The 24,795-nt window shown below is 40.4% G+C and overlaps 1 protein-coding gene across 1 annotated transcript in view; it reads left to right on the top strand.

Annotated features, from left to right (window-relative positions):
- The window catches only part of slc18a2 (solute carrier family 18 member 2), a 65,149-nt gene that overhangs the window by 21,323 nt on the left and 19,031 nt on the right, over positions 1-24,795 (top strand). Inside the window, exon 8 of the mRNA XM_049463960.1 lies at positions 1,285-1,345. Coding sequence (XP_049319917.1) covers positions 1,285-1,345 — 61 coding nt within the window. The remainder of the gene's footprint in view (positions 1-1,284; positions 1,346-24,795) is intronic.

Raw genomic sequence — 24,795 nt, 5'->3', positions numbered from 1 at the left:
TGTTGCATCATCCATCCTCTGTTGAGCTTCAGTTGGTGGACAGATGATCTTAAGTTTTTCTGCAAAATGTCTTGGTTTTGCTGGGAATGAATTTTTCCGTTGATGACGGCAGTCCGTCCAGGCCCTGAGGCAGCAAAGCAGCCCCAAACCATGATGCCCCCTCCACCATGTTTCACAGTTGGGATGAGGTTTTGATGATGGTGTGCTGTGTCTTTTTTTCTCCACACATAGTGTTGTGTGTTCCTCCCAAACAACTAACTTTTGGTTTTATATGTTTATAGTATATTTTGCATACTTCAAACGAGCAACAATGTTTTTTTGGACAGCAGTGGTTCTTGAACAATTCTTGAACGTATGTCTTCTGAGAGCTATTTTGTGCGAGGCATGATTCACATATGCACAAATGCTTCTTTATGTGAAGCATAAAGAACAGCAAACTCAAATTTGGTCTGTTTTTATAGAGCAGGGCAGCTTTAACCAACACATCCAATCTCATCACATCCTGGCTCCAATTAGCTCTTAGAAAAGTCATTAGTCTAGGGTTTCACATACTTTTTCCCCCCAATTGTGAATATTAACATGTTGTGTTCAATGAAACCATAAAAACATATAATTTTTTTGTGTGGTATTAGTTTAAGCAGACTGTTTGTCTATTGTTGTGACTTAAATGAAGATCAGAACACGTTTAATGACTTATTTATGCAGAAATACAAGTATTCCCAAAGGGTTCACATACTTTTTCTTGCAACTATAATACCTCAGAAAAATCTTTTATCTTATCCCCCTCCTGTTCATTTTGTCCACAACTTCCTATTTTTACCCTGCTCCATGTTTTCATTCTATTTAATGATATTTTACATGTTCTCTTCTCTTTACTTCTCGTCTTCTTGTTTTTCTGTTCTTATCTTACTTGTTTTTTCTCCTTCTCTCCTCCTCCTCCTCCTATGCTGTGTGTATCACTAGATGATAAGGATAGTAACAGAAGGAGAGTCAGAAGCAGGCTGTTCTGGTTGTTTGGTAGTGAAATGATGTTCAGTGGACCAGGACCTTCATATACCCTTCTCTTACTATTATTATTATTATTATTATTATTATTACTATAATTATTATTACTATTGTTAGATCAAATATTGCATATTATAATCAACCTGTTAGCAATTGATTTTTAACAGTTCTATATTTCTACATATTAAATCCTTATTAAATAACACTAACATATTACTTATAATAAATATGAATATATTGTTTTTATTTAAGGGATAACTCTGTGTGTTTTGTGTTTAGAGTCAAAAGGGAACATCTCTTATGACCCTCATGAAAGACCCTTACATCCTTATTGCTGCAGGTGAGTAAAAAACACAAAGAACGTCAATAAACCAACATGTATTTATTACATATTCAATAAAAATACTGATTTTATAATTTTTTTTTATTTGTCTCCTTTTCTCCTGTTTTCCTCTAAATAACACTTTAATATATTTTTGTGTATTTATGTGATTTTTAGATATACTCTAACATATACAGTGGTGTAAAAAAAAGTATTTGCCCCCCTACAGATTTTAGTTTTAGCTTTTTTCTTATACTGATATTTTTCCGATTATCAAACAAACTTTAATATCAGACAAAGATAACCTGAGTAAATTATAATGTTATTTATTAAAGGAATAAAATCTATCCAAAACAACCTAGACGTTCTTGAAGAATATAACTTGGTTGTGCCGCCCTTGACAGCAACAACTGTAATTAAGCTTTACTGGCAACTGGAGTCTTTCACATCTCTTTGGAGAATTTTTCCCGCTCTTCTTTAGAGAATTGTTTTAATTCAGACACAATGGTGGGTTTTTAAGCATAAACAGTCTGTTTAAGATCATCTATACTAGGGATGCAACTGTTCTCTGTATTTCATCGAACTGTTCGGTTCGGCCTGTTCGGTTCGATACACCCGGATGGGCCGCGAACGAACGTTCTGGTACTGAATGGCCATGGGGAGGGGCTACTGAGCACATGCTGCTCCTTCTCCACACCACCATAAACTAGCTGTTTTTGGCCATTTGAATGAGCAAAATCTGTTCAGAATGATGTTAATGAACACTACAACATTGAAGGAGCGCAGACCTATTATTAAATAAAAATGTGTAAGAACAGCTAAACACAGCGCTGCACGTCAAACGCGGACACGTGGAGAAGCTCTCCCACGCCCAGAGCTGCCTGATTATAACATTCTAACTAGTGAATTTTTTTAAACAGTTTAATTTGTTACTTATAACAGGTTATAACAGTTTTTAATGTTTCATTATTAATTTTGTTTTCACCTTTTATCGTCCAATTTAGTTAGTTTTAATTGTTTTTTAGAGTGATTTTGCTAGTTTTTTTTTACACATCACATCAGAGAGCTCAATCTGAGAAACCCATAAACAAACTCAAAAACTCAATAAACTTTACAGGTTTCCCCAATTTTCACCAAAATTATCAACTATGAGTGAGTGCGAGACAGAGAGAGAGAGAGAGAGATTTATCAGTTTATCCTACGTGTGGGATGTTCTGGTGTATGAGCTACTCACAACAGGTACTGTATCTCCTGTTTCACTGCTTTTATCTCCTAATTATCTAATCCCGTTCTGCAGCTTCTTCAGGGTTTTCTGTAGTTATTTTGCACGCTGTCGCCGTTGTGCCAAATCTGACTCCCCGCAGAGTCTGACTCCGCTTTGCTAGCAGATTCGGCACAACACCGCCCGCTGTAAAACTGCTGGAGTGGAAACAGTTCTTATAAATAAATTAACAAACACAAAAACGAAGGGTATTCTATCAGTAATTTCAATTCGTTTTAGTTAGTTTTATAAACTCTCAATACAGTTCCTTTTTTCTTTTAATTACCGTTTTTATTAGTTTCAGTTCACGAAAATGTTTTTTTTTTACTTTCAGTTTTTGTTATTTCGTTTTTTTTTTTTAATGATAACACTTGGTTACTTGGTTGTATTGTAAATGTAATTGTAATTGTAATTGTATTGTATTGTACAAAAACCGTGGCATCCCTAATCTATACCATCTTAATCAGACTTTGACTAGGCCACTTTTTTAAGCCATTCAGATTTGAACTTCTTTGTGTGATTTGGATCATTGCTCTGCTGCAGAACCCAAATATGCTTGAGCTTATGGTCACAAACAGATGGCTGGACATTTTACTTCAGGATTGTCTGGTAATCAGCAGAATTCCTCATTCCATCTATTACAGCAAGTTGTCCAGGTCCTGAAGCAGCAAAGCAGCCCCAGAGATAGCTTTCTAACTTTCCCATGGAGACCATTTTCACCCAGTCTCTTTCTTATATCGAATAAATTACACTGATCTTAACTAAGGCATGTGAGACTTGCAGTTATTTAAAAGTTCTTTTGTGACCTCCTGGATGAGTTGTCCATAATGTAGAAAGACTGGTCAGTCCTGGAAAGGTTCATTAGTTTTCCATTCAGTGTTTTCTCTATTTGTGAATAAAAACTCTCACAATGATCCACTGGAGTCCAAAAGACTTGAAAAATACTTTGTAACCTTTTTTAACCTGACAGATATCTAAAACTTTGTTTTCTCATCTGTTTTTGGAATTTCTTTAGATTGCGGCATATTGTCTTGCTTTTTAGATCTTTTAGCTGCTTTTAGGGGGGCCAAGCACTTCTCACAAAGGGCTAGATTGGTTTGGATAGTTTTTCTCCTTTACTAAATTAAATAATCATTTAAAAATGGCTTTTTATGTTTACTTAGGTTATATTTGATTGTTATTAAAGTTTGTTTTATAATGTGAAAAATGTAAATATGACAAAACAAAAGAAATCTGTAAGGAGGCACATGCCACTGTATTTAGTAAAGACTTTTAGTCAGCTCATTTTGCTGAAATCACAGTAAATTTCAAATGCTTAAACTAAAGTGGATTTGAGTATTAAGGTGTATGGTGTTATTTAATATCTGAACTGGTTTAATGCTGTGTATTAAGTGGTGTTGACTATAACACCTTGCTTGGGTGATATTTTGCTGGCTTGAAGACCATACAGATTGTTTTATGTGTTTAAAAAATCGAATGAACATTTTCCCTATGTTTTACTTTCTATTACTTCAAATTGCTACAGTAATACCATTAATACATGAGAAATAAGATAATTAAAAAGAGAAAGATTTGCATTTCCAGAATGTTACACTGTTCTACAGAGAGGTGATTATCTTTCTGGTGTATTTTTCTTTCTAGAAAATATATTACTTTTGTATTGCTTATATCTATTAACATGCTTTACATAATTTTATGTTAAATGTTTTTATTATGATGTGGTCCTTACAAATTGTCATGCTTGGTTGATAAAGTCAAGTCAAGTAGTTTTATTGTAAATACTGCATATGTACAGGACACACAGAGAATTAAAATTACGTTACTCTCCTTCCCAAAATTACAGCAAATACAGATAATAGATATAATAAAAGAAAAAATGGGAGACACTATGAGTACAATACAGCAGGGACACAAATAGACATATATGAGACATAAATAAGGTGCAGTAGTGGTGGGGGAGAAATAGATATATAAATATAAATAAAAAGAAATAGGATATATAATCTAAAAGAGTGGGAGACACTATATGTACAAAACAACAAGACACAATAAACATAAGTAAGACGAAAGACAATAGTGCAATATTGATGGTGATTGAGATGGAATGACAGTATAAATAGAACCCGTATAACAGTAGTGCAAATATGGTATATAAGGCTGGTAAAGTGAATGAGTGCGTAAAGTACTTAAAGTTCACAGTTTTTGGGTAATGGAAGTGTGTATTGACAGTGCAAGTATAGCAGTAGTGCAGGTATTGGGTGTATAGTGCAAGTCCGTTTGGAAAGGGACCTGTACTTTGTGTATTGTAGTGCAGAGTTTCAGTACTGTATTGGTGGGGGGTCAGGATGCTGAGTGGGTGTGTGCTGGGGGCAGGATGGGGATGGGGGGTAGAGCAGTAAACGCTGAAACAGCTGGTCAGGATGCTCTCGATGGCCCCTCTGTAGAAGGTGGTCATGATGGGGGTGGGGGCTCCAGCTACTCTCAGCTTACGGAGAAAGTAGAGACGCTGATTTGCTTTCCTGGCCAGTGATGCTGAGTTGGTACTCCAGGAGAGGTCCTCTGTGACGTGCACACCCAGGAACTTGGTGCTGCTCACCCTCTCCACAGCAGTTCCGTTGATGGACAGGAGTGTGCTGTGTGTGAGATCTCCTGAAGTCCAGAACAATCTCCTTAGTCTTCTCTGCGTTCAGAGAGAGATTGCTGTGTTTGCACCTGTAGTGTGACTCATCGTTGGTGTTGATGAGACCCACCAACATCGTGTCATCCGCAAACTTGACGAAGAGGTTGGAGGTATGTGCTGGTGTGCAGTCGTGGGTCAGCAGAGCTGTTGGGGGACGATTATGTTGAATGCTGAGCTGAAGTCAACAAACAGTATTCTGACGTAGGTGTTCTTCTTGTCCAGGTGTGTGAGGGCTGAGTAGAGAACAGTGGAGATGGCATCATCGGTCGAGCGATTTGACCGATATGCAAACTGGTAGCGGTCCAGGGAGGGGGGGAGCGAAGACTTGATGCATGACTAGTCTTTCAAAGCACTTCATGAGGATGGGGGTGAGTGCAACCAGACCCATTAACCCATTCAGGTCGTTCAGCAGAGATGTGTCGCTGTTGCATGTGTCAGATGTGGTTTAAAGCCTGTGATAGACTGGATACCCTGCCACAGGTTCCGTGTGTCTCTGCTGTCACTGAAGCATTGGGATATCTTCTTTGAGTACAGCCTCTTAGCTTCCCTGATGCCGCGGGACAGGTTGGCCCTGGCTGTCCTCAGGCCTGCCTGGTCTCCTGTTGTGAAGGCTGCATTTCTAGCCTTCAGGAGCTTGTGGACCTCTCCTGTCACCCATGGTTTCTGATTCGCTCGACTAGTGATGGTCTTGAGGTTGGTTACATCATCAGTGCACTTAGTGATGTAGGCAGAGACAGTTTCTGTGTAGCCCTGGATGTCTGTGGAGTTGTTGTGGGTGGCAGCCTCTCTGAACATATTCCAGTCTGTTGTGCTGTGTGTAGTAAAGACCTGGTCCAATGTGTTGTTTCCCCTGGTTGGAAAGTCTATGTGTTTAAAAAGTCCAGAAAACACACTCTTTGGGTCTGCATGGTTGAAATCTCCAGCCAGAATGAGAAAAGCATCTGGGTGCGCTGTCTGCTGTTCACTAATGTTCTGGTACAGTTCATTCAGTGCTTCACTCCTCACGCTGTTGTTGGAGGTCGGAGGGATGTAAACAGCAGCGATCAGCACGGCGGAGAAATCTCTCGGTAGATAGAACGGACGGCATTTGATAATCATCAGTTCCGCTACCGGTGAGCAGTGTTTACAGACCACAACAACGTTACGACACCAAGCATCGCTGATGTAAACACAGAGTCTGCCGCCACGGCTCTTGCCTCCTTCAGCTAGCGCGCGGTCCGCCCGATAGCATGTTAGCCGCTCCAGCTGAACGGCGTGGTCCGGGACGCTGTTGTTCTCGAAAACATAAACACAACAGTCTCTCACGGTCTTCTGAGTTGATTGAAGTAAGCGGATGTAATCCAGTTTATTGTCCAGAGAGCAAACATTGGCCAAAACCATGGTGGGGATAGCTGGCTTGTGTGGGCTAGCCGCTAGCCTCGCTCGGATACACCCGCGCTTACCCCGCTTCTGCCTCCTCGCCTGCTGCCTGTGGCATTGTGGGCGAGCTGCAGCGGTGGGGGTCGTGGGGGTACGGGTGTCCGGAGCACGCCGCAGACTCGCAGCTCTTCTCTGAGTCCATGGTTTAACTCCAAAAGTGAGTTTCTGCCGACTTCAAGCAGAAACTCACGGCTGTAGGTGCGTTTCAGGACGTGAACGCATGACAAAGACGAACAAAAACACTGCGACTTATGGGACAAAATGCACGAAAATGCTGTTTCCTTGGGAGAGAGAGTAGCCACTGCGTGTGCACTCGCCGCCATCTTGAAAGCATACATTCAATCTCTATTTCTAATCTGCATTTCATAATTTTTTAAAAAGTAAATATAGTTTGAAAAAAAAGTTCATATACAAAATTCAAAATGAACAAATAAACATGGGTTTTAAACACAGCTGTTTGCAAAAGCTAAATGAATGAAGGAAACCAATGTACAGCTCTATTGTTGTATTTTGTGTGTGAGGGTGTGACGCATGTTAAAAGAGGTTATCACCTAACAAGTGAAGGATAAGAGCGAGATAAAATGACTGACAGTGATAACAGAAAGAGAAAGACAGGCGGGGGAGAAATAGAAGAAATGAAAAGAGTTTCTGCTTGAAGTCGGCAGAAACTCACTTTTGGAGTTAAACTGCGGACTCAGAGAAGAGCTGCGAGAAATGAAAAGAGAAAAAGAAGAGTAGACTAATAATGATACCAGGCAACAGTTTTAGTGGAAAATAAACATGCTCCAAACTAAAAACTGTGAATAAGAGACAGATCATGATCCTGTTTAACAGGAGAAATTTCCTCACTGCTACAGTCAAGAAATAAAGTCTGGTTAATTGCGAGACACACAGGGGAATATGAAAATGGCTAACATTTAGACAATTGAGAAAGAGATGCACCTCTGCAATTAGAAAAGCCAAATCAGATTATTTCCTTAACCAAATTACTAGCTCCTCTAATCCACAAGATTTCTGAAAAGCAGTAAATTCCCTCAAAAACAACTCCCAACAAATCTCAACTAAAATTCTAGTTAATAATAATTTGATTTCTGAACAGCAAGAACTGTGCCAAGCTTTTAATGTACACTTTGCTGCAGCTGGTCAGATATTTAAAAACACTGACTCAAACCTGCATGTAAATCAGCCTATCATTACTACTATTGCCTTTCCAGAAAATCGATATTTTCATCCTACAGACCTGCTCCACATACATAGTGGCCAACGCCCTTTCTTCTACTGATCATCGGAAAACAATTGGTAGGGACGGTGATGCCATTTTTATTGACCTCACAAAAGCCTTTGATACTGATGATCATGATTTACTACTAGGTTGAGATAATAATAGGCAATAATGCAACCCTTTGGGCCCAGGATTACTTTTCTGTTAAGAAGCAATGTGTCTATAATCAAGTTGGTTTTAAATGCTAATAAAACCAAATTCATGCTGTTTTCCAGATTTTCAAATAGTGTTGTAAGAGAGGAGTCAACAGGCCTATGCCTTGTCCTCCTAATGCGTATTCCGTCTTTACGGTACTTTAGATGGGATTTAGGTGAGTTACTAATATAAACTAATCTGACATCATTTTATAATTATCAACTAGGTAAAAATTAACAGTTAACTGTTATCAGTAGCACACTTACTAATAATTAGATTCTGTCTAATATAGGGCTGAACGATTTTGGAAAATAATCTAATTGCAATTTTTTATCTATACATTGCGATTGCGATTTAAAATGCAATTTTTTTTATGTCTTCTCAAGTATTTTTCAACAAACAGAAGCAATAAATCAATCTGTTTAATAATAAACAATGTCAGATTTATTTAAAGCACAGATAACAATATAGCAAACAAATCTATGCTTTTCCTTTTCACCATTTGTTTTTTTTAATAGAAAAATAAATAGATAAATAGCTTTTCCTTTTCACCATTTTTTTAAATAGAAAAAACAATAGATATAAAAAAAATTAACTTACTGCTCTCCAGCTAGTAACATCATAAAAAATAAAGTGCAAAAAACATAAAGAGAATCTGCTTTAACCAACTCGTTATTTTCATATATACACTGCTCAAAAAAATAAAGGGAACACTCAAATAACACATCCTAGATCTAAATCAATGAAATATTCTCATTGAATACTTTGTTCTGTACAAAGTTGAATGTGCTGACAACAAAATCACACAAAAATCATCAATGGAAATAAAATTTATTAACCAATGGAGGCCTGGATTTGGAGCCACACACACAATTAAAGTGAAAAAACACACTACAGGCTGATCCAACTTTAATGTAATGTCCTTAAAACAAGTCAAAATGAGGCTCAGTATTGTGTGTGGCCTCCACGTGCCTGTATGACCTCCCTACAACGCCTGGGCATGCTCCTGATGAGGTGGCGGATGGTCTCCTGAGGGATCTCCTCCCAGACCTGGACTAAAGCATTCACCAACTCCTGGACAGTCTGTGGTGCAACGTGACGTTGGTGGATGGAGCGAGACATGATGTCCCAGATGTGCTCAATCGGATTCAGGTCTGGGGAACGGGCGGGCCAGTCCATAGCTTCAATGCCTTCATCTTGCAGGAACTGCTGACACACTCCAGCCACATGAGGTCTAGCATTGTCCTGCATTAGGAGGAACCCAGGGCCAACCGCACCAGCATATGGTCTCACAGGGGGTCTGAGGATCTCATCTCGGTACCTAATGGCAGTCAGGCTACCTCTGGTGAGCACATGGAGGGCTGTGCGGCCCTCCAAAGAAATGCCACCCCACACCATTACTGACCCACTGCCAAACCGGTCATGCTGGACCGGTCATGCTGGATGTTGCAGGCAGCAGATCGCTCTCCACGGCGTCTCCAGACTCTGTCACGTCTGTCATGTGCTCAGTGTGAACCTGCTTTCATCTGTGAAGAGCACAAGGCGCCAGTGGCGAATTTGCCAATCCTGGTGTTCTCTGACAAATGCCAAGCGTCCTGTATGGTGTTGGGCTGTGAGCACAACCCCCATCTGTGGACGTCGGGCCCTCATACCATCCTCATGGAGTCGGTTTCTAACCGTTTGTGCAGACACATGCACATTTGTGGCCTGCTGGAGGTCATTTTGCAGGGCTCTGGCAGTGCTCCTCCTGTTCCTTCTTGCACAAAGGCGGAGGTAGCGGTCCTGCTGCTGGGTTGTTGCCCTCCTACGGCCTCCTCCACGTCTCCTGGTGTACTGGCCTGTCTCCTGGTAGCGCCTCCAGCCTCTAGACACTACGCTGACAGACACAGCAAACCTTCTTGCCACAGCTCGCATTGATGTGCCATCCTGGATGAGCTGCACTACCTGAGCCACTTGTGTGGGTTGTAGAGTCCGTCTCATGCTACCACGAGTGTGAAAGCACCACCAACATTCAAAACTGACCAAAACATCAGCCAGACAGCATAGGTTCTGAGAAGTGGTCTGTGGTCCCCACCTGCAGAACCACTCCTTTATTGAGTGTGTCTTGCTAATTGCCAATAATTTCCACCTGTTGTCTATTCCATTTGCACAACAGCAGGTGAAATTGATTGTCAATCAGTGTTGCTTCCTAAGTGGACAATTTAATTTCACAGAAGTTTGATTTACTTGGAGTTTTATTGTGTTATTTGAGTGTTCCCTTTATTTTTTTGAGCAGTGTATTTGAAGATGCAACACTTGCCGTTGGCATTTTAGCCTTGCAAATACCATACGAGGCTTTGTGGTGTTTTTTTAAATGCTGAAAAAGGTTTGTAGTGTTACGTCGCGTCATAGCAACAGTAGCAAGGCACGTTTAGCACAGTACCTGACGTTGAGCAGCATCTTCTTTTTTAAAGCCAAAGTAATTCCACACAACTGATGTGCTGCCCCTCTTTGGTATTAGACTTTCAGTTGTGTCAGCTTCTGTCGAGCCTGAAACCATTGTGCAACAAGTTAAGGGCGTTTTCACACCTGTAGTTCGTTTCTCTGGTCCGAATCAGTAAATGCGTTCGTTTACTTGGAGCGTTTTCTCGCTCTGTTCGGTCTGGTTTCATATAGGCATAAATGTAAACGCACCAAAATGCGCATCAATAAATCACTCGAGCAGCCTGTGTCCTGCTTGGTCAGAGCTGTCTGACACTGGAGTACGTTAAATATAAATATTCGAAAAAAGTAAATACAGCGAGAAGATTTTGTGTTACAGCGCAAATATCTGTGCTTTAACACTGAACGCTGAAACACTGCACTTTCAAACACAGTGTTTCTGCGTGCAGCGCAGATTTATCACGCAGATTTATCACGCGGCTGTGAGCAGTGAATGCAGCGCAGACGGCGGAGTTCGTTTGGTACCGGACCGAGACCACCTCCTCTAGCTGGTCTCGGTCCGGTTCTTTTGATCAGCACCCGAGTGCGATTACTGTTTTCACACCTGCTCAATCGAACCGCACTAAAGTTACAAACGGACCAGAGTTTGTTTTAACCGGACCAAATAGTGCTGGTGTGAAAACGCCATCTGTGGCTCCTGCTCGGGTTTGCTCCGCTCGTCCTCGGCTCGGCTCGCTCCCAAGTCACGTAACCAGTCAAATCGCAGCTTGTGCGGTTAGAGAATCTCGTTTTAAAATATCGCGAGATTATCGCGAATGCAATTAATCGTTCAGCCCTAGTCTAATAAAACCAGGTCTGGTTAAATAGTTCAGTGTTCAGAAGATATGGGCAAAAAAGCTACACTTCGAAAACTACGTAACATGTGAGAACAGGTTGAGATGTTCAGCAGTCCAGAATTTAGTCAGTACTAGCGGTTGCCGAACATAACACTCAATCTTATCTGTTTCCCTCAAGAGGTTAGAAAGATGGCATAGCCAACAAAACTACATAACATGTGAAAACAACCCAGCACATGGGTTGAGAAGTTTAGCGGTCCAGAACTTAATCTACATTAACAGTTACAGTACATAACACTCAATTTTCTTGTTCCCCTCAACGGTTAAGAGCTTGGTATAGCGCAGAGTGAAACTCACTATATAACTATGAAAGTCTAGAAACTCAAAGAATCTCAGACTATAGACCTCTTAGGCTCTTAGGCCTATTAGAAAAAAGACTCAACAAAGTAATTACTACAGATTAACAGTGAAACAATATTAACATATTCTTTTAGTCTAAAAAAGTAACAGTCTAAAAGATTACACCCCGCGCAAGGCGTGTAGCGTGGCACGTTGCCATCGTACACCCCGTCAACAGTCTATTTTTATGCCTTGCACAAGCGTCCTTAAAATAGCAATGAACTGGAATATATTAACGCTGATGGGCATGGTGGTCTGGAAATGACGTGTGTTCAGGTAAATGTCTGGGGTGTTTCTATCTTGGCGGTGGAAAAAAGCTTTGCGCGATTGATCCTGTAAAAGGACGTCGAAATTCACCTGTCACTGGCGCCCAAAACTGAATCACGGTCACCCTGCGCCCTGCGCTCCAAAATACCCCATACCATCACTTCCTTACCACAGTAAAAAAATAAAAACTTACCCAGAGCCTTTAGCAATTAACTATAAAAATAAAATATACTGAAAAATCTGCATGACAGTTATAAGTACTTATATTTATGTTTAATACACAGACTCAATAACTGTAATTTCAGCAGACACAGGCATTCTGCTGTTTGAGAATTTTAACAGATGCAGTTTTAGAAATAAAAAATAAACATAATGGACAAATCGACTAAACATGATTTTTTTCATATTTCACTTTGCTATTATTTAACTAAAAATTTCATTTTTTCTATTATTATTTTTTATATATTTGAAAAATAAAGCACATTGTCACCCTGGCCTTTTGGGCTGTCCGTCAATTATATAAAACTTAAAACTTTAAAAATACACAGAAATGTAAAGCTATATGTTAGCGTTCGTTTCTTATCACCAGGGCCAATTTATTAAAATATTAAATATAATAATTCATTTAAAAAATCTGGTCCAGCGCTCAAAGAAAACCGCAGGCGCTTAGCGGGTTTGGCAGCGCGCGTGGCGCGGGATTACCTCTGTTTTCTTAAAAAAAGTCTTTTGATAAATAAGGTCGTATCAAGTGTAGTGAAATTAGTGGTATAAACTCACTAGATTTAAAGATAATTAATCAAAAGAAATCAGGCAAAATGCGCTGCGCCTCCCTCTCTCTCTCTCTCTCTCTCTCTCTCTCTCTCTCTCTCTCTCTCTCTCTCTCTCTCTGCGCATGCGTGAGCGTGAGTGCTGGAGGAAGCGGAGGGTGTGTGTGAGAGCGCTTGGCGTTTTGCCGAACTTTTTGTTGTTGTTAAGTTTCGTTTTCGTTTTGATTGAGTGGATTGTTTGAGTGTGTGAGTGAGTTTATCTGCGTGTGTGTGTGGTGTAACGGTGTGGTGTGTGTGCGCGCTGCTGAGCGCGGGTGTGTGTGTGTGAGTGTGTGTGTGTGTGGCGTGAGCGTGGTATGGCCTGGTCTGCGGCTGCTCGGAGGAGCTCTGCGGCTCCAAGGAGTTCGCCGTTTGAGCAGCTCTCCAGGCAGAATGGAGTAAAGTTCGCCTGTAAGGCGAGTATAGAGAGCTGCTGTCTGGCTGTTGGAGAAAGTGTGGGATATGAAAACGTGCTGTCAGCGTCCCGCATGAACAACTCCATGGTCATGTTTTTAAACACCGTGGAAAGAGCGAACGACCTGATCAGTAAGGGAGTAATTATTAACGGTCAGCTCTTCCCGGTGTTGCCCCTCAGTACCCCCGCGAGGAAGGTGATACTGTCTAACGTCCCCCCGTTCATTAAAGACGAGCTACTCGTCCGTGAGCTTTCCCGCTATGGCAAGGTGGTCTCATCCGTGAAAAGACTTAGTCTCGGACTCAAATCACCTCTTTTAAAGCACCTGGTGTCTTTCAGAAGGATGGTTTTAATGACTTTGAAGGATGGGGAGGATCTGGATCTGATTCTCAAGCTAAAGGTGGATGAGTTCGATTACACTGTTTACGTGTCCACTGATACGGACATCAAGTGTTTTTGGTGCGGACAAGCGGGTCATCTGGTGCGAGCCTGCCCGGAGAAGGCTAACGCAAGCTCAGATGTTCCCGCGGGTGCTGAGCGCGAGCGGCCGGGTCCCGCTGCTGCGGAGCCCGCGGTGGCCGTTCCCCCTGCGGCGGCTGCGGGCTCGGGCGAGGGAGATGCGCCGACTGCCCCGGGGTCGGTACAGGATGAGGTGAGCGGGTCCGAGGCTGAAACGGAGGAGACCGGGGGAGCTGCACGCGCCGCGGAGGCACCTTCATCACCTCCTCCAGCTGTGGAGGAGCCGCCCGTGGAGGAGGCGTGCAGCGCGGCGGGGGGCACTGAGGGGCAGACAGCAGAGGTAAGTGACTGCGTTAAACCTGCCTCTGCTGCAGCTGTGGTTTTAAATGATGTGGAGATGGTGGATGAACCTGTTTTTAAAGTGCCAACTAAGAGGAAAATGTCAGGAAAGGAAAAAGGGAAAAAGCAGGCAAAGACTGAGGTCAGTGGTACAGATGAGGAGGTGAAGGGGAGTGAGGGTGATGATGAAGGTGATAATGATGGCTCTGTTTCTGACTCTGGGTGGTCTGTGTGCTCTCAGGATGAGAGAATCCCTGTTGTGTATACTGCTGTACAAATTAAGAAGTTTTTAAAAGAGTCTAAAGGGCAGAGAGGTGTGCGGGTGGAGGATCATTTTACAGACACAGACCAGCTCATCCATGACGTTAAACTTTTAAAAAGAGAAAAGGCTTTTACCTCCACAGAAGTGTACAGATTAAACAAGATACTGACCAGCCTGCAAAGCTTGTAATGATGATGTTTTTACAGTTTTTTAGTCCCTGTTTCGGGTTGGCCCTTGCCATCACTGTTTTATCTCTTTTTATTATTTTAATGGGTGACATTAAGATTGCTTCTTTAAACCTGAATGGTGCACGAGACCCTGTAAAAAGAGCAATGTTTTATGAGTTGGCCAAACAGAAGCGTGCTGATGTCTTTTTTATCCAAGAGACGCACAGTGATGATGAAGTTAATATAGAATGGGCTAAAGAGTGGGACGGCCTGGCCATTTTAAGTAATTATTCCTCTGTCAGCAGTGGAGTTGGTGTTTTATTTGTGTCCAGTTTTATCCCCTACTCTTACACAGTAGATGAGATTTTACCTGGGAGGCTGCTAAAAGTAAAAGCCTGTTTTGAGAACGAGACCTTTGTTTTTATTTGTGTGTACGCTCCCACTCTAGGAGTGGAGAGGATGTTGTTTTTAGACAGGCTCAGCTCTGTACTCTCTGACTGTGATTTTACAGATTTTTTAGTTTTGGGTGGGGATTTTAACTGTACAGCTGATAGCCTGGACAGGAACCACTTGGAGCCACACACTGCATCCCGCAGGCGGCTGTGTGAGCTCATAGAGATGCATGATCTTTGTGACATATGGAGGAATTTACATGGTGTACAAAAGCAATATACATATTCACATTCTAGAGATAATGCTCTCTCCCTGGCCAGGCTTGATCGATTTTATGGTTTTAAGCATCATTTATCTGTTTTTACGCACTGTTTTATTACTCCTGTTGGTTTTACTGATCACTGTATGGTTCAGTGTACTTTTAGAAAAAGTAATATTAAACCTCAGAGTGCGTACTGGCATTTTAATACCTCACTTTTAGATGATGCTAATTTTAAAGAGTCTTTTACTTTTTTATGGGATGTTTTAAAGTCACGGAAAACATCTTTTAATTCATTACAGAGTTGGTGGGACGTAGCAAAAGTACACATTAAAGTGTTTTGTCAGCAGTACACTGTCAATGTCACTAGAGACATTTCCAGATCTCTGAAAGCTCTGGAGATTGAGATTGTGGAGCTTCAAGGTTTTACAGAACCCACAGGAAATCAAGAGCGTATTACAGCTCTTAAAAGAAAAAAGGCTGCGTTAGCTGATCTGCTAGGCATTACAGCACAGGGGGCGCTGGTCCGTTCTCGTTTTCGTAATGTAACGGAAATGGATGCTCCTTCAAAGTTCTTCTTTGGTCTCGAGCGTAAAAATGGACAGAAAAGGTTTATGCATGCTGTGCGAACTGAATCAGGGGATCTCGTATCTGAGCCTTCTGAAATTCGGCAGCAGACAGTCGGCTTTTTCTCAAAGCTGTATGAGAGTGAGCAGGACAATGCACAGGGTGTAGAGGAGAGGTTCTTCCCCCTGCAGACACAAATCACGCCACAGTCCGCCAGGGCACTGGACGCTGAGCTCACCATGGGGGAGCTTTATGAAGCCCTCCAGGGCATGGAGAACGGCCGGGCTTCGGGCATTGATGGCCTCCCGGTGGAGTTCTATAAGGCGTTTTGGTCAGTGTTGGGTCAGGATGTGCTGGAGGTGCTTCAGGCCAGTGTGCTGGATGGGAAGCTCCCGCTGAGCTGCAGGAGAGCTGTCCTGACCCTACTGCCAAAAAAAGGGGATCTTACGTGGCTGAAGAACTGGCGCCCTGTGTCATTACTGTGCACAGACTGCAAGATACTCTCAAAAGCATTAGCCTCGAGACTGGGGAAGGTGATGGAGCAGGTGGTTCACCTTGACCAGACGTACTGTGTGCCTGGCAGGTCTATTTTTGACAATGTTCATTTGATTCGGGATGTTTTGGCCGTCTCCAGACTATTGGGTTTAAAGACTGGTCTCGTATTTTTGGACCAGGAAAAGGCTTTTGACCGGGTTGAACACGAGTATTTGTGGAAAGTTCTGGAGAACTTTGGGTTCAACCCTGGTTTTATAGCCATGATCAAGGTTCTGTACAAGGACATAGAACGTGTACTGAAAGTTAACGGTGGTTTGTGCGCTCCTTTTAATGTTCATAGAGGTATCAGGCAGGGGTGTGCTCTTTCGGGAATGTTATACAGCCTGTCTATCGAGCCTCTGCTCTGCCAGCTGCGGCAGAGGCTCTCCGGATTTATCATCCCGAACTGTAGCACACCTTTACGCCTTTCTGCTTATGCGGATGATCTGACTGTCCTGATAACCTCACAGAATGACATTGATGTTTTAGTAGATGTTTTAAATGATTTTAGGATTTTATCATCTGCTAAAGTGAACTGGACAAAAAGCACTGCTGTTTTAGTGGGCGAATGGCCTGGTGGGGGACCCGCACTGCCTGGGTTGACATGGAGGACGGGTGGTTTTAAATATCTAGGAGTGTACTTGGGAGACAGCGATTATGAAAAGCAAAACTGGGAGGGAACTATTGAGAAGGTGAAGGGTCGTCTCAATAGATGGAACTGGATATTCCCTCAGCTGTCTTATCGGGGTCGGGTTTTAATTGTAAATAACCTTGCTGCTTCGTTTTTATGGCATAAGCTGGCGTGTGTGGATCCCCCACCGAACCTACTTGCTGGCATTCAGGCTTTACTGGTGGACTTGTTCTGGGACCGACTGCACTGGTTACCACAGACAGTTCTCTTCCTGCCCAAGGAGGAAGGAGGACAAGGGCTGGTCCACCTAGCCAGCAGGACTGCTGCCTTTCGCCTCCAGTTTATACAGAGACTGCTCACCGGCCCACAGGACTTGGTATGGAGAGCAGTGGCATGCAGGATTTTACAAATGGTGGGCGGAATGGGATTGGACAGAACTCTGTTTTTATTGGACACTAAAGCACTGGATTTTACTGGATTACCTTTGTTTTACCGTGGACTTTTTAGAATTTGGAACTTTTTTAACACGTCCAGACTGGGTGAAACCTCTTTGTACTGGCTCCTGGAGGAGCCTCTGATCTATGGGTCACGACTGGATGTGACGAGCCGGACCTCCCCCGCACTGGTCAGGAAGCTGGTCTCCATGAACGTCATAACACTTCGTCAGCTGGTGGAGGTTGCAGGGCCTGGAATGGACGGAGTGGAGAACCTGGCGGTGCGTCTGGGGGTGAGGTCCCTTAGAGTCGTGGCCCAGATCTTGCAGCGCTGGAGGTCTGCGTTGTCCTCCGAGGAGTGGGTTCTGCTGACGGACTATGGCGCAGGAGTACTCAGCCCTGATGGAGATGACCCCTTTCCCAGGGTCATCATCGCCCCGGATTATCAGGGCTGTCAGGGACCGCTCCTGGACAACACAGAGGAGCCGGACATGGACCTCAGCTCGGTGTCTGGTAAAAGACTGTACAAAACATGTGTGAAAGTTTTTAACAGGAAAAGACTGGAGACCAGAGCAGACACACCGTGGCGTGATGCTCTGGGTCTCAGTGATGAGGTTCACCCAGAATGGAGAGCGCTGTATAAACCACCGTTAACTAAGAGAGTGGCTGACCTGCAGTGGAGGATTTTACACGGTATTGTATCTGTGAATTCTTTTATTTCCATTTTAAATCCTGATGTCACTCAAGGTTGTCCCTTCTGTTCTCAGAGGGAAACGGTGTTTCACGCTTTTATGCACTGTTTTAGGCTACGTCCCCTTTTTAAGGTTTTACACTCTGTTTTTACCGCTCTTAATGTGGTTTTTACCCCTCAGATTTTTATCCTGGGTTTTAAATATGTGCGGAGAGAGAGGTTCAGGTGTCAGCTGATCAATTTTATTCTTGGTCAGGCTAAGTTGGCGGTCTACATTAGTCGCAGGAACAAAGTGGCTCAGGCAGCTGACACCGACGCTGTAACAATCCTCTCTAGACTTGTCAGATCCAGGGTTTTAATTGATTTTAATTATTACAAATGTATGTCGGATCTTATAACTTTTACGGCAGTGTGGTGTTGTGGTGAGGCTGTGTGCTCAGTTTTAGATGATGAGCTCTGCTTTGCACCTCAGTTTTAAACTGCAAGGAATGATTTACGGTTATTTATTTATGTATTTATTTATTTATTTACTTACCCATATGTTGTTATGATCCTCTGTTTTTAAAATGATTATTTTATTGGCCGAGATGGCCTAAAACTGACTTTTAAGTTTTTATAACGCAATTTGGTTATAATAAAGTGTCGTTAAAAGTCAAAAGTCTCTTTCTCTCTTTCGCAGTGCGGAGCTGAATTCAGTGCGAGGCTACAAATAATATAAACTCAGTTTAGTTAAATAAATTAAGATGAGTGAGGACCTGTAAAGTTAATCGAATATTGTCAAATATAAAGGATAGGTAGAGGTTTTGATGAGCTGTTTCAATGATTTGAAACTAACTGAAACTGAAACTTTTATTATTCTGTGCACTATCAGAAAGCCTGTGATTGTTTTAAATTAGTTTTTTAATACATTTATATTTAATATTAGTTATTTTTTAATTCATGCATTCATATATATATATATATATAATTTTTTTATCATTCTTATCATTTTAGTTTATATTCACTACTATTATTTTTGTCTTAATAAGATATAAATTCTTTATTTTTTATGTATCAATTTTTATGATCTTTTAAAAATGTCCTATTTTTTCTTTTTTACGTATATATTTTAATTGTCTATAGTAAATGTCAGTTTTTATTTCTAATTTTTTAAAAATATTTTGAATCCCTTTTCAACTGTAAATGCTCAGTGGCATTGTAAATGAGAGTCCCCCTCCAGTGTAACTGATGGTTGATTGCTTGATTAATATTCAATGTTGCAAACCCAGTTTTTACCTAAACAATAAACAGAATAAATAATAAAATAATATTACACTTCCCTTATTTCAGCTGCTTCCCTTATTTGAACAGCGTGAGGAGCAGTCAGTTTATGCGCTCTTAAAATAGGAATGAACAGAAGACAGAGCGCAGCTGCCTCTTAAAGGGCATGGATCTAGACACACTGACTGGTTTATCACACCCCTGAATAATTAAGGGAATTAAAACACACCCTTTGCGCCGTTGGAGCTGCGCAAGGCGTATTTTTCGCACCCCCAAACACCAAAGACAGAGGAGACGGCCTTAAATACAGCTGCGAAAAGGGCAATAAACTAGTGAGCTATAGATCGTTAAAATAGGGCCCCAAGTCAAACAAGATAACAGTAAAGAACATTGCATAGTATATTTGAAAAATGAGATTGCATAGCACATTTGAAATAGAGGTTACATGCAGAGCATGGGAGGTCTCTTGGTTACAGAAAATCTTCGGCTACATACAGGGCATGGAGGTCTCTTACTACCAGAAAAACTCCAAGACTATGTCCTTGTACTTTCCGTAAATATCCAACCAGAACAATACACTTTAAATTTACATAGAAATTGGAATTTGGCACTATTTGCATTTGGATACTTTCGACCATCATGACTGATGTTCGCCACAATCTTTGACCATCCTGGGGCAATTCTAAACACATCAAGAGCAGGAAGGGGGGTGTCTCTTTACATTTTTCCCAAAGTTCAGAAATGTTCCCTTTAGATTATCTTTAACATTTCTTCACTGAGACCATTGTACTTCAGATCATTAAAATGATACACAAAGACATTTACATTTCATATTAACAAGATATTTAAAAGATTATTTTAAATATCTAGCATTTAAAAGATTCTTCACCTCAGTGGACATATTCAAGCAAGAGTTGTCAACTGCCCTTTGGCCAGACTTTAGACCTAATTTGATTAACATTTGATTAATGGTACATCCCACACAATGCCCAAGGTGAGGAGTGGAGGTGTGCAAAAACAATTGGAGTACCCCACTAAATAGCCTTACAGATTCCCCCCTTTTGGCCGCTGAGACCCAATCACAGATCACGGTGGTCAATTCCAATTTAGTCCATACCCCATCACAGGTCAACTCCTGTGGTCTTTGTGAAGTCTGTTCAACTGTTGTGTCTGTCATGGCACGAGTGTTTTCTTAAAAAAAAAGTTATGGGCCCTATTTTAACGATCTATAGCTCACTAGTTAATTGCGCTTTGCGCAGCTGGATTTAGGGGTGTGTCCTCTGTCTTTGGTATCTTGAGGGCGCAAAAAATATGCCTTGCGCAGCTCCAAAGTTCAGAGGGGCGTGTTTTAATTCCCTTAATTATTCATGGGTGTGTTTTGGGTGTAACGTGAAATCAGTGTGTCTGTATCCATCCCCTTTAAGAGGCAGCTGCGCTCTGACTGCGCTTCACGCTGTTCAAATAAGGGAAGCAGCTGAAATAAGGGAAGTGTAATGTTATTTTATTATTTATTCTGTTTATTGTTTAGGTAAAAACTGGGTTTGCAACATTGAATATTAATCAAGCAATCAACCATCAGTTACACTGGAGGGGGACTCTCATTTACAATGCCACTGAGCATTTACAGTTGAAAAGGGATTAAAAATAATTTTAAAAAATTAGAAATAAAAACTGACATTTACTATAGACAATTAAAATATATACGTAAAAAAGAAAAAATAGGACATTTTTAAAAGATCATAAAAATTGATACATAAAAAATAAAAGAATTTATATCTTATGAAGAAAAAAATAATAGTAGTGAATATAAAGTAAAATGATAAGAATGATAAAATATTATCAAATTTATATGAATAAACAAAGAACATGGGAATCATGGGAAAAACATATAAATGTATAATGTCTTTTAATATAATTTGATCAATAAAATAATTAAAATGAATTAAAAAATAAATAATATAAAATATAAACGTATTAAAAAACTAATTTAAAACAATCACAGGCTTTCTGATAATAGAAGAGAATAATAGAAGTTTCAGTTTCAGTTAGTTTCAGTTTCAAATCATTGAAACAGCTCATCAAAACCTCTACCAATCCTTTATATTTGACAATATTTGATTAACTTTACAGGTCCTCACTCATCTTAATTTAATTAACTAAACTGAGTTTATATTATTTGTAGCCTCGCACTGAATTCAGCTCCGCGCTGCGAAAGAGAGAAAGAGAGAGAGAGAGAGAGACAGAGAGAGAGAGAGAGAGAGGGAGGCGCAGCGCATTTTGCCTGATTTCTTTTGATTAATTATCTTTAAATCTAGTGAGTTTATACCACTAATTTTACTACACTTGATACGACCTTATTTATCAAAAGACTTTTTTAAGAAAACAGAGGTAATCCCGCGCCACGCGCGCTGCCAAACCCGCTAAGCGCCTGCGGTCTTCTTTGAGCGCTGGACCAGATTTTTGTTAATTAATTAATATTTTAAATATTTTAATAAATTGGCCCTGGTGATAAGAAACGAACGCTAACATATAGCTTTACATTTCTGTGTATTTTTAAAGTTTTAAGTTGTATATAATTGACGGACAGCCCAAAAGGCCAGGGTGACAATGTGCTTTATTTTTCAGATATATAAAAGATAATAATAATAAAAGTGAATTTCTAGTTAAATAACAGTGAAGTGAAATAATAAAAAAAATGTTTAGTCGATTTGTCCATTATGCTTATTTTTATTTCTAAAACTCCAGCATTTGAGTGAGAATAAGTATCTGTTAAAATTCTCAAACAGCAGAATGCTGCATACTGAACATAAATATAAGTCCTTATAACTGTCATGCAGATTTTTCAGTAGATTTTATTTTTATAGTTAATTGCTAAAGGCTCTGGGTAAGTTTTTATTTTTTTACTGTGGTAAGGAAGTGATGGTATGGGGTATTTTGGAGCGCAGGGCGCAGGGTGATCGTGATTCAGTTTTGGGCGCCAGTGACAGGTGAATTTCGACGTGCTTTTACAGGATCAATCGCGCAAAGCTTTTTTCCACCGCCAAGATAGAAACACCCCAGACATTTACCTGAACACACGTCATTTCCAGACCACCATGCCCATCAGCGTTAATATATTCCAGTTCATTGCTATTTTAAGGATGCGTGCGCAAGGCGTAAAAATAGACTGTTGACGGGGTGTACGATGGCAACGCGCGACGCTACAAGCCTTGCGCGGGGTGTATGATAGGACCCTTTGTCTGTATGCGCAAAGTTAAAAAAAAGTTTATTCAGCTGCTAAAGTAACGTGTAGTAACGGGGTGTCGGAAATGGTAACGGCGTTATAGTTACAGTCAGAGTATTTAGTTAGATTACTCGTTACTGAAAAAAGTAACAGCGTTAGTAACACCGTTTATTTCAACTCTGTTACTCCCATCACTGGTCATCACTTACTTTTAAATAACACATTTGTCACAATCCTTACTTTTATTTGAACACCATGACACCATGACACATCTCCTCTCTCTCTCACTTATCCTGGAACAACTATTTCTTTGCAGAGGTGTCACGTTACTTAGAAATGTTGGTTACCTATGCATCATAGAATCCTGTGCTGCGGCCTAAGCTCCTCTCTTCTATTACTTTTACTTTTACTTTGTAGTTTTAAAACCAGTACTTTAACAAGTTTGCTTGTGTAAAAGTTGATAAATAAGTTAGATACTATTTTAAACCCTAGTATCTAAACTTCTACCAACAGAGTAATGAATAGAGAAACTTTTAACACTTTTGTTCCTCTCCTTTATCCTGACCCAACTCTTCCTCTGCCTTGTCCTGGTTTAACTAAACCTTTTCCTGGATTTAACTATTACTTAACTCCCATCCAGATCTATTTTATTTTCTCTCTCTCTCTATGTGCTACACTGGCCACAGTCAGTCCAAACAGACCTCTTTTTATATATCTGTGTCACTGACAGCACCTGGTTAAGTCTAATGCTAAGAACCAGGCTTAACATAGCCTCTTATTTATTAATAATAATCTGTATATTTTAAATTGTGTATTAGTTATAATAGCTTTACACCTGCTATTGTTGCAGAAGCAGAAGTTATATACTGTATTTAAGGTTTGGAACATGAGGTAGTTAATTTTGACATGCTGTATTAAAGCAACTGTAAATAAGATAAGAAAGATCCAGAATTGTGTGAGTGGGGAAACTTGTTTGTTTATAAAATATAAGCATGTTTTAAAACATGATAATTAAATGTATATTGTGTGATAGCAACATGAATAGTATGAACAGTATAGTCCACAACAGACAGGTGTTGTTTTAAGCATATTTAGAGTTTTGAAAATGTGAGTACAGATCAAGTACAGATCAAGTGAGTACACAAGTCATGTTAGCAACTGTAAAAAAACTGTAATAACAGTAATTATCGGAATTGCTCCAGTAGCTGGATCACCTGTCAGGTCTTGAGAGTTTTAAGTGAACTGGAAAATCTGCTTTTAGCTACGGTGCACCAGCGAGCTGGGATCATTTTAAACTTTTAGATTCTAATCACCATCAGAAAGCCTGTGACTGTTTTAAATCATTTTTTATTAGCTGAGCTCTTTCTTATTATTTTAATTTTGTATTTATTTTATTTTTTTATTTTTTTTTATTTATTATTATGTTTTATTTATTCTAATGTTTTATATTTTAATTCTTTTGTACCTAGGTCTTTATTATTTTATAATTTCGTATCATTCTTATCATTTTACTTTTGCTTTTACTATTACCCTTTACTAATTTATATTTTATAAATTCTTTACATTTTATGTGTCAGTTTAGTTTTAATGGTCTTTTAGAATTTTCTATTATATATATATATATATATATACACAAATATACAAAATATATATACAAATTTTTATTTATTATTTTTTAACTATTTTATTCCTTATTATTTATAATTTCTTATTAAATGTTTTCAATCCCATTGATGCTGTTAATGCCCAGCAACATTGTAAATGAGGGTCACCCTCAATGTCAAGGCTAGACAGTACTCAGACACGTGCAGATGCAGAAAACTGTGATTTATTTTACAGCACAGGGTAGTCAATATACAGAAAAGGTTCAACAGGGGCGAACAGCAGCCAGAGAGATAAAACGTACCAAAAAACGAGGGACAGTCCTGAGGTCATACACGGCAAGACAATAGTGACGAGCAGGCAAAAAATCAGCAACGGTATAAACAGTCCAGGTAATACACAAAAGTCCAATATCAGAGCGTAGGCAAACATCAGAGTCGAGAATAAACAATCCAGGGGTCATACACAAAAGGAAAACACAGGCAAAAATAGAAACGCATTGTAAAGTGGAAAACCAATCAATACTCAGCACAGGTATGCGTGTGAAAGGGCTATTTATACTGTGAAAAATTAGTATTCCGGACATCCGGGTGGTGTACTGAGATCAGGTGAATGTGTGATATCAGCGTGTGGTGCGTTCTGGGTAGTGTAGTTCGGAGACTGGAGATCGCAGGGAGCACTGAGTGTGGGAGAGACAGAAGCGCTATCAGCATCAGACCTGACACT

This window comes from Astyanax mexicanus, chromosome 14, assembly GCF_023375975.1.
Source record: "Astyanax mexicanus isolate ESR-SI-001 chromosome 14, AstMex3_surface, whole genome shotgun sequence".
Classification (NCBI taxonomy): domain Eukaryota; kingdom Metazoa; phylum Chordata; class Actinopteri; order Characiformes; family Acestrorhamphidae; genus Astyanax; species Astyanax mexicanus.
This window is presented reverse-complemented; position numbering and strand designations above follow the sequence as displayed.